The sequence below is a fragment of the Anoplopoma fimbria genome, chromosome 15 (genome assembly GCF_027596085.1).
Source record: "Anoplopoma fimbria isolate UVic2021 breed Golden Eagle Sablefish chromosome 15, Afim_UVic_2022, whole genome shotgun sequence".
NCBI lineage: Eukaryota > Metazoa > Chordata > Actinopteri > Perciformes > Anoplopomatidae > Anoplopoma > Anoplopoma fimbria.
Window position 1 is genome coordinate 8,083,408 of NC_072463.1, and position 11,343 is coordinate 8,094,750.

At 43.1% G+C, this 11,343-nt stretch overlaps 1 protein-coding gene across 1 annotated transcript in view; it reads right to left on the reverse strand.

Moving 5' to 3' along the window:
- tnika (TRAF2 and NCK interacting kinase a) overlaps positions 1 to 11,343 on the reverse strand; it is a 60,593-nt gene that overhangs the window by 46,867 nt on the left and 2,383 nt on the right. Inside the window, 1 exon segment of the mRNA XM_054614312.1 lies at positions 1,146 to 1,211. Within this exon segment, the coding sequence (XP_054470287.1) occupies positions 1,146 to 1,211 (66 nt within the window).

An 11,343-nucleotide genomic window follows, 5' to 3' on the forward strand; every position in this document is an offset into this window, starting at 1 on the left:
TGGATCTAAACCAAAGCAGTAATAGAATCAACTTCACTATAGACTCCGTTGAGTTTTATACACCGTGCGACACCCAATCACAAACCAGTGTGGATCAGCTGTATCGGCTGCAGACCCAGCAGGCCGGTGCTGTTGCCACAGGCTCTCTGTAGCTCGGTAATGTATAGGAACAGACTGGCTGAATGTCAGCCGGTAAATGAGCCGTGACTTTTACCAAGACAGCAGAGTCAGCAATACATGGATACACATAACTCTCCTGTTCTCCATTCCTTTTGTGTTTTTTCCTCGCCTCTTTCCCTACATACACACACACACACGTGAGGATGTCAGATTGTTTCTTGAAGCGTGGAGAAGTGTATCTGACCTCTACCTGACCTTTCGTCTGGTCCCATCAACTGTAAGAACGGCTATTCTCCACTCTCTGCTCAATAAGGCAAACTCTTATTACACAAAATACATTCACTTTCTCTCATTTGAACAAACATGTTTATTCCAGCTAGAGGTGATTTAACAACAGTGTCACATGCCGGTGCCACATCCTGCCAAGATAAAGCAGGAAAAAGGAAGTGAAGAACAGAGAGCGCCGTGCCATCGTATAGGGGGAAGAGGAAGTTCAGACGGCGACATGGGCAGAGAGATAATATTTAAACGACAGTGGGAAGCAGCTGAGTCCAGCTGACAGCAGAAACCTCAAACCACAGTTATGTGACAACTTCAGAACAACTGAGCACAAGCACTTCCTGTGTCTCAGTGAAACACTTCCCCCTAAAAAATACCTAATCCAGATGGGAACAAAGATAAACCCCTCGCAGAGGTAAAGAAAGTGATGCAAATACAGCAGGGAAGTAGAGTGTAAGTGAATACAAAAGAGTAAGGGAAATTCTCCTAAAAGCACTTTAATGTGCCCCAGTTTCTGCTTCTCCTCTCTGCATTTAAGTCTCTTTTACATTCGCTCCACTTCTCTCGAGCTCGCTCTCTGCCTTTATCTCCTGCCTTCTCTGTTTCCTTCAGTCACGGAGCACATTTTTATTCTTTATTCCGTACAGGCAACTTGAAGGGGCTGAACAAAAGCTGATAAGAAGGGGGAGCGTGCTATCGCAAAGGCAGAATATGTGTATCACAGTCAGTTTACGCGTGTTTCTTACCTTGTACACCTGCCCATAGGTGCCATTTCCCACCAGCTCAACCAGCTCAAAGATGCCAGCAGGATCCTAGAATGAAAAAAAGAAAAACGTATTAGGATCATTGGGATGAATAAGACTAATAAAAGCATTTATTCACACATTCAACAGAAAGTTTTCAGAGTGTTATTTTTCAATGCAGCTTATGTTGAATCAGATTCAGACAGAAATCATACGGATGACAAATCCTGATGCGTCTATTTTCGTAGCCACTCTGGTGATGTAACTCTAGTCCGTAAGTGGGTCAGTCCGCCCATCACTTTGGTCCAGACTGATATATCTCAACAACTATTGGATTGCCAACAAATCTTGATCAGACATTCATGATCCCCAGAGGATCTCCCGACTCCCACTATCGTGCCACCAGGAGGTTAGCATGTTTGGTTTTGAACGAAATCTCTCGATAACTACTGGAAGGATTGTCACCAAATTTTGGACAGACAACCATGGCCCCCTTGAGGATGAACCGTTATGACTGGTGATTCCTTAACTTTTCCTCCAGTGTCATCATCAGGTTTGTGTTTGGACGTTCCCATCAGCCTCAGCTGTACATTTGTGTTTTGTGCTAATTAGCAAATGCTAGCACGCTAACAAGCTACACGTTCAAACTGCCGCTGGACAGTACAGGCTAACAGACCCACTAGCATGGATGTGCACTCTTTGTGCTGTCATACATACTACTACAACGTTGGTTAACTACATTTGTAACAATGGTGGGAGTTGGGACATCAAATCCCAGCAGTGACGCTAAACTAACTGAGCTCTCTGGGTGTTGATACATCGGTCTGAAATGAATTGCAGGATTGTTTTAGGCCTGTGTCCAGACTGGCTAATAATTTAAGCCCACAGTCGCTAGGTTGCCGACAGAGAACGCGACGCATCTCTGACAAGGAGCAACTTGAACAGAGTAAAACCCACTGACCCACGCACACGCACACACACACACACACACACACACACACGCACACACACACCTCCCCCTTCCTCTTCGCCGCGTGTTGCTACGGCATTCCGACAATAGCTGGTATTCAACCCTCTCCTTCCTTCTCGCTCTCTTTCACACACACACACACACACACTCTCTTCTCCGCCAGCTTCTGTGCTCCAACCAGCCGAAGTCCATCTATGTCCCTCTCTCACTCTTTTATCTACACATGCTTTCTCTCTCTCTCCCTTCATTCCTGAGTGTGTCCGGGACAAGTCTTTCTTTTCAACGCTCCTATCATTCCAATAGAGTCCCAGAAAAACACTGAGGCCCTTTTAGAAGCTCCTGTCATGGCTCTTTTCTTCCTGTGCATCCCTCTTGCTATGGAAACGTTTTGCAAAGTTTTGTCAAGGTAACATAACACTTTTGACCGTCTTCAACTCTTTTTTTTGACCTCTTTCTTTCTGCCAGAGATGCCTGTGGAGATGTCAGAGCTAATGTTGGGCCCTCGTTTTCAATAATTCCATTCCAATTCTTCTTCCAATTCTAATTCCAAGAATGTTTAATCCTACAATCCTACACTGTAAATGATCTAATAACAAGTGGGGCTCTTACTCTATAGATGAATAAACTACTTATAATGTGGGTTATCTTTCACTTACAGCTTGTTCTACTGGGTCAGCTAAAAAATTACCAATATCCAAGTTAATTTCTGCAATTTGTTATCTTTTTTTCCCCCTTTTTCTGTTTTGAAAATGGCTCTCCAGAGTCATCCAGGGACAAGCCATGTATAAAAATAAAATCATCTACAGGGGGGCAAAGCTGGAAGCTTATTTTGCTGCTGACTCACGGAAATAAACTGCAGTATTGTGTAGATCCGCTCTGGGACTCATGCAAAGCTTGAGAACCAGACAATATTACACCATACCCGCTTTTCACAAGCAATTCCCCTCTCAATAAAGCATCTTTTTATTTCCGTTCTGAAAAGCCACACACGCACTCTATTTCCATCCCAGTCGCTAACCTTGTCTCTTCTCTCTCCTGTGTCTTTCATTCGCGGTTTGTCCTCTTTTTTTTGTATCAGACTCTTTGTTGCTTTCTCTCTCTCTCTCTCTCTCTGTGTCTCTGTCTGCAATTCTCTTTCATGCCAAGTCTGTGCATTTTCAGTTGAACTGTCAGCTAAGTTTTCTGGTATAACACGCAGACCTACGCGTACTTCCACACACACACCATAGGGAAGGAAATGACAAGATTATGGGCGAATGAAGAAAAAAAAAACTTAACTGCTGCATATTTGGGGCACCGGCGTTACAGTATAATATTGTGTACAAGCTCCATGTTGTGCGTGTAGTTTTTGTAAAGCTTTACTTTCCCTCCCTCTCTTCCCCCCAGTTTCTCTCCCCCTCTGTTTCTCCCTCACTCTGTCTCTATGTGTTTGTTTCTGCGCGTCTCAGCAGACCTGTCAACCTGTCAATGCTTTCTGAAGACAGGCCTTTTCTTGCTCTTTCCTTCCTTTTTCACCCCTTATTTCTCTGTTGTGTGCAGAAGACACTGTCTCACTCACACACACACACACACACACACACACACACAAACACAAACACTTTCCCCTCACCCACAAACGCGCAGAGACTCATTCTCTTACACTCCCTCTCAAGTACATCCTCCTGCTGTCTCGCTCTATCGCACTCTCATAATCACACACACATTCACACTCTGTGCCAGAAGCACACTCCTACACGAGGGCTAGTGTTCAAATGTTCTAACGGGTATGAGTGGGCTCAAAAGAAGAGTGTGTGTCTAAGTAAACGCGCGTGTATGTGCAGAAAGAAAAAAAAATAATAATTAAAAAAAGAGAGAGAGAGCCAGAGAGAGAGAGAGAGACTACAAACCTCTTTCAACAGTGCAGACAGCAGCGTTCTGCAAGCGCTGCAACTGTTTGCCTCGCTATTATGCCTTCAGCTTATGCAGGTACATTTTTCCTCCCCTCACTTCCTTTTTCACTCTCTCTCCAAGTGTGTGTGTGTGTGTGTGTGTGTGTGTGTGTGTGTGTGTGTGTGTGTGTGTGTGTGTGTGTGTGTGTGTGTGTGTGTGTGTGTGTGTGTGTGACAACAACCCCTAAGAGACACCTAAGGATGCACTCTCTTTTTGTCTTTACACAACAGAAACATTCACACTCATATTGCTGTAATTGCGTATACACGGCAGACACTGGAGGACACATGGTGATGTAGGCGATAGGCATGCATGTGGAGTTTCACCTCCATGCTCAACACACAGAGCGGGTGCTGGAGAAACAAAGTGTTTTTTGCTACTCCAGTTCCTACATGTCCTTAGGCTCGCTGATAAAAAAAAAAAAAAAAAAAAAAATATATATATATATATATAGCACGATATCATTCATAATTTATTGGCCACTTGCAGAACGAGCTCTCAGCGTGCGCCAGACTTTGTCAGTGCTTCTGCATGTGTGTGTGTGTGTGTGTACACGTGTGCACATCTGTGTGTGACTGAGCCATTTTGGCCCCCCTTCCCCCTGTTTCTCATTCTGTGTTCCTTGTTGAGCGTTTGCCAGCGTCACATGACTGCCACATGACCTCACTGGTGGCCAGTGAATCATGGTGCGTGCTTGTCTAAAGCCCCCTTTATGAGCTGCATCCCTGAACTTATATAGACATCAGAAGTTTCTGAATCATTTTTGGACCGGACTTTAAATGGACTTTACCCTGCAAGCGCCTCGGTACCATGTAGGGCTATAATAATAAATCAAATCCTATTTGCAAAATGGCTTCTCGCTACTTTAAAAATCGCAGGGGGGGGGCGCAACATTTGATAAAGGAGAAATGCATCATAATACCATGTTAAATTAAGTAATGTTCCGTATTCTACGGACTTGAGAAACATCTTTTGATGAGGTTTTAAATGTGAATGTCGCATAGCCAGAAGTAAACAAACATCTTAAAACCTTCAGCGGAGATAGCGTCTGACATCTCCTGCTGTGTGCTACATGTTTGATAGAGAAACAGAGACAATGTCATCGGCTTAAGTGCAGCTGCTGAATAACAGTAACACATAAAGCTTCCAAAACAACACAAAAGTGCTGAGAGGAGTAAGAACGAGGCTCGACCAATAGAGAAGTGACGCAAAAAGACACAGACACACATCAGTTCTCCAAAATGTCAAAGTTTTGAGAAGAGGTTAACTTAATCCCTTATGACTCTGCAGTTTTTTCTTACTTATCCACCAGTTGAAATGATTTCCTAGCAGACGTCTGGGAATATTCAAAACCCACAAAGGAGCATGACTTCCTTCAATTTCTATGAGAAGACTTTAAAAGAAGGTTTGATCTGCAAGGCTTTTACGGAACAACAGCAGTGATATGTTTATAATAAGTGTCTTTAAAAAGGATATGGTTGGCCTGACCTCAATCACCACTTATCTTGAATCAGAAGAAGCATGACCTTCACTTGTCATGGCTAATCTCCATTTTTTATTCTTTGCACACACCTGGTACAACATAAGAAACAAGCTTTTCTGCCGACATTCCTTTACATCCACAGATAAATATTCTGTTGTGATCCTTATAATTTTGCCTCCAGATCCTTTATACTTATTCCTTTGCCATTTCTTCTTGACATGGAATTGTTTTGTGCAAAAGTAGGATGAAGTAGGATTAACTTTGTGCACGAGGACACCGAGATGGATGCAGCACTGGTCCCACTCTTTTCTTTGAACAGGGCATATTGGTCCATTAGAAATAATGGGTTTTAGAGTGCAGAGCTGGTGAAAGCCACTTTACAACACGTGTGAGGACTTTTACTGACTGCATTCATTTTTTTTTCATTCCTTCACCTAACCTAACCTTAATCCTCTCCACTGCATTCCCAACTTAACTTAACTCTTACAAAACCAAAAGCTTTAACTAATTCTAACCTTGACAAACTAAAACTAGAACAAAAGCTTTACCTTAAACTCAGGTGTAACTACATGCAAAGTTAATACGGGGCACAGCATGTATATCATTACCACAGTGGACCACAACTGCTGAGAAGTTATGAGTTAACATTTGTGGGTCAACAACGTAATAAGAAGTGTGACTCATCTCCTGATCAACACATTCAACAATAGCTAGAATGCTTTTTCTGCGTAAAGCTCTTTCTCTAATCCTGCTATTATGTTGTGGGTAAATCTGTCCCATTTAAGCTTTGAGCAGTTAGAGAAAGGCAGTGAAATCAAATTACGTTTTCCTCATTATCGCACACGATCGTGTGTGTGTGTGTGTGTGTGACAATGACTGCCGAAACCTCCTCAGTCGGAACACTTATATGTCCCTCATGCCTAAATAAAAATACTTTTAATTTACATCAGAGTGCTTTGAATGTCTCTGAACTGACAACTAAAGATATTGCTTCCTGATGGAGGAAGCTAAGTGGTAAAGGTTAATTATCAATCTGCCATCATTTGCCAAATTCTAAAGAGCGCTCGGGATTATCCTCCACAACAGTGCAGCACTCTCCGACTTTGTTTTGACACTCATAACTCCTCAAAAGCTACTGACTGAAGGACAAACACTTAAAAGCAGATTAAAAGGAAACCACACCTGCTAAACAACGGAGGGATTCTCGTCTACACCACTTTGACTTTTTTCTTTTGCATCAGGTCTGAATCTCTGTTTTGGTTATCGTCTTTCAATGGAATTATAGTGTTATGAAATCAAATATTGAGATATTGTGATACATCATTACGTAGTCTAAATGAATAATAACAAGCACATACTAACTCAATTATCAGAAAACTGGATCATTTTGAATGTAAGCTCTACTTTTCATTTATCAAGTAATCATTCACTAGAATATATTATACAATTTGCAAAACCATGGGACTATTTTCTAAAGACTATTTATTTATTGAATTAGCAGATGACATGCAATATTGTGATATATATTTTTCTCGCAATATAAAATGACCTATCTAGCAGCAGAAGATTTTGCCCAGTCATAAAGTCTTAAATTTCATTTAACTACAAATGCTACTGAATGCAAAAGGAAAGTCCCAGGTTGACAGTCGGCTGCGACCTGCAGATCAAGGGACGTTTTATGATCAGGGATAAGACATTTATTTGCCACAGAGGCCTTGGCATGAGATATCTATCTGATATGGTTTCTCTTATCAGTTTAAGACCAAGCATTCCTAACCACATCAGTCACACAGACACACATAAATGCACCCTTCAACAATTTCAACATGTAACATGTGGATTAGGAGGAAATAAAATGTGAGATGGAAAATTAAGGTATTTGTGTTGAATAGGTTTTGTAAGGTAAAAACCCCAACAGTGCAATAAGTGAATTCCATTAAAACAGAAATAATTCAGTGCACCCAACCTCTTCATTGATAGGATATCAATGGAGACGTTGGGTGCACACAAACTAAAGAGATAAAGTCATCTCAAAACATACTGTTTTTATTACAGAAAAAAAGAACAAAGTAATTTGTTCTATCTTATTGAGTGCAGTAGAGCTACAGCTGGTAATTATTCTAATTATTACTTCATCTGTTGATTTGGTTTATTGTGCATTGCTGCAGCTAAAAAGCAGGAAGTACTGAACTGTCATCACAATGGAGATAAGTTATGACTATATCAACCAGACCTGAGTCAAACATTTCTATTTATACAGCCGCTTTTATACTACTGCACACTGCCATGCCAGACACACAGGATCACTACGGAGTGTGTGATTTGTTCTTGAAATACTTACATACAATACATACAATTTAAACTGCAATAATCAATAGTTTTATATATATAAATAAAAAAAAGGGCTTGAATTAGAACATGTAATGGGACGAGTAATGTGAGAAGGATTGCTCATAGAGCATTTTAGCATCTTTCAGCTCTTTGTTTTGGTTTAATAGTTCACAACCTCTCCATTTAGCTTCACTGTCACTGCAGTCTCATTGACCTATTTTCCAGCATTTAGCCCTTTTTCAGCATAAAAATCTCAATAAATCCACTGTACACCCAGCACCATAGGGGAACATAGTGGAGCATTTAGCAGCTAAAAAGTCAGGTATTTCCTTCAGACGTTAGTGGACGAGAAAGCAGCTAGTAGAGAGTGAATATACATCCATCAGGTGGCTTAAAAACAAGACTCCAAATGAATGCTAATGCTGCTCTGTGTCTGCTGGATATGTAAATAGGTAAATGTTTGCTAACTAATGTGTTGATGCAGTAAATGCCCAACTATGTGAGTAAATGGAAAACTTAGAATTCATATTTTAAAAAGGTGCATGGTCCTTCTCCAGATCCTGCAGGCCTACCGTGTATACAAAGTGTACCTTTCTGTGCACTGGGCAGCAGCCAGGTGAGTGCAGCTAGTGTCTATAGAAAGTGAATTAGAGGGACGTGAGGTGGATTGAATTAGAGACCCTAAGAGGATGATAGGAATCATGCTGGGGCCGGGTCTGCCTCTAATAAAACCACTTACACTTAACCACACGGCTCACCACTGCTTTGCTTCAACAAGGAGACGCTGTAATTCCCAGTACGTCTCACCCAGACATGTACAGTACATTAACAGGAGTCAAGTCTTAATCACAGATTTACAGCCCCGCCGCCGCCGCCGATACGCGCCGCAACGGTTCGTTTCCGCGATGCTGATGAACCCCATCCGCTTGTCGCCTCTCGCCTTCCAAATCCGTCTCCGCCAACTTGTCATCTCACACCTTTTCCTGTCGTCCCTCCGTCCATCCTTCCCTCCTCCTCCTCCTCCTCCTCATCATTCATCTTTTCTTCTCTAGTCTGACATTTCAATCCATCTGTCTTGCCTTCCTGCCCTGCGCCATGCGAGTCAGACACAAAGGAGGGATTAAGCTCCTGCTATGGACTTGTTTACATGATTCCTTCAAGCTCTTCAGATCAAGTGTATGCTTTAATACTTTGTGTGTTTGAGTATCAGAGGAGAGGAAAGGGAGTGTGGTCTTGTGCAAACTCGTGTTTTGATGTGTCCATAAATGTCTTCAAAAGCATGACGAAATGTATGCATTAGTATTAAAAGTTATAATCGACACAGCTTTTGTTTATTTCTATTTTCTTATGTTTTGGCATCGTCTTCGCTCTCGCGTTTTATGCGCTACACTTCCATAAAATCCTTCGACTTTATCTGGTCACAAACTGTGCTTCAATGAACTACAAACCGCTGGTGTTTTTTCCGCTGGAAAACATAAACTACATCGCTTCCTGTGCACAAGAGAATATTCCGGGGAATTCCTGTCCTCAACCTAAAGGAGACAGCAAATCTTTCCCGCATTTGGCATTGACCGAATCGCTAATTTCCTCAATCAGCTGGTGATAGCAGCTATCATAAAGGGCACTTACATAAAAAAGGTCATCGATTACTAATTCAATTTGGCAAAGTTCTTTTTTTTACAGCGTACAGAGCCAACTCACATAGAAGTGCTCGTATAAGTGTAGCGAGAGAATTAAGGACTTGATGCTCCATCAGTGACTTGGGAGAGAGGGAAAAAGGGGGGGGAGGAGGGGGAGAAATAGGTCAACTAGAAGCAGGCTGGCAGAGAGGAGGGGAAAGGAGGGTGGGAGGGAGAGAGAGAGAGAGAGAGAGAGAGGGGCATTTTTTTCTCAGCGACAGACTGCTATACAGTATATAGACTATTCATGAATAAGCTCTGTGTAAGCCTTGGGCACTGCTGTGGCCCCGTTACTATGGCGTCCGTGGTGAAGGGGCCGAGGAATGTGGCCTTACTGGGCAACGGGGATGGAGAGGGGGAGGGAGGGAGGGGGAGATCTGGACAGGGGTCTTTGCTTTGGACTACTTTAGTCACTGGTCACATCTCCAGCTTTTAACCAGAGCACAGCCTTCTCTCTCTCTCTCTCTCTCTCTATTGTCCCTCTAAGCTTAATTCATCCTCACACGTCCTCTTTCTCTTTCTGAATCTGTCGCTCCGGCTCTCTCCCTCTGCATCTTTTTTTTTTTTTTTTCTCTGTCTCCCTCTGACCGTGTCACTGTCCCTTCATCCTCAGCCGCTCTCTCTCTCTTTCACCTCAGATCTCCCACCTGAGTCTCTGCACAACACACTTGTGTAATGCCAGTGTGTGTGTGTGTGTGTGTGTGTGTGTGTGTGTGTGTGTGTGTGTGTGTGTGTGTGTGTGTGTGTGTGTGTGTGTGTGTGTGTGTGTGTGTGTGTCTATACTTCCTGCTGGTTTACCATCTGTTGCGTTCGTCAGCTGACTGGATGAACCCGTGCTTCTGACGCCCTCTGACCCGCATGTGTGTCTGTGTGTTTTTGTGTTTTTGTGTGTGTGCACGTATCGCTTGACATAAAAACCACTGTCTATATAAAAGCCACAGCGGGGTTTTTTTGGAACCTCTTCCAGCCTTTGGATTGTCATTGTGAGTCACATACTCACCGCCGTGACATGTCTGTGTCTGACTCTGACTCTGACCTTTTTTCCACGCGCTTTCTACACAGGTGCTGGGGGTTGATGTGCGACACAACGCTAAATGTCGCAGGGAGCCGATACAGGCACGAGAAAAAGAAAAAAAAATAAGAGAGTGAGACAGACAGACAAAGAGAATAAAAAGAAAAGTGCAGAGACGGCCAACCTTTAAAAAAAACACTTCTCTCTCTACACTTCCCACTCGGTTATGTTTCTCTCTCTTTGTTTCAGTGTGCGTGCGTGTGTGTGTGTGCGTGCGTGCGTGTGTGCGTGCATTGGTCAGTGTACCCAAGAGCAGCTGAGTGCAAGAGCAAGCTCTGCACCCTGAACCCCTGAACCCCACCCTCTCAACCCGTCCATACACACAATCCACACACACACACACACACACACACACACACACACACACACACACACACACACACACACACACACACACACACAATCCGCCATCACAGCGCCACCAATGCCAGTGTTATAATCACCCCCCCCCACCCCCCCCAACTCGTCAGAGCCAGCTGACCTACTTCCTGTCTAGCCATTCCAGTAGTTGACTGTACACTCATCTGAGACAGTGTGTGTGTGAGTATGTATGTGAACGTGTGTGTGTGTGTGTGTGTGTGTGTGTGTGTGTGTGTGTGTGTGTGTGTGTGTGTGTGTGTGTGTGTGTTGGCAGGGGGAGGGGAGGGGTGTTTCACGACGAAGTCCAAATACAGATGTATGATGGAGAGATGGAAAAATTTGACGGAAGGGAACAGGAGTGGGAACGATACAGATGA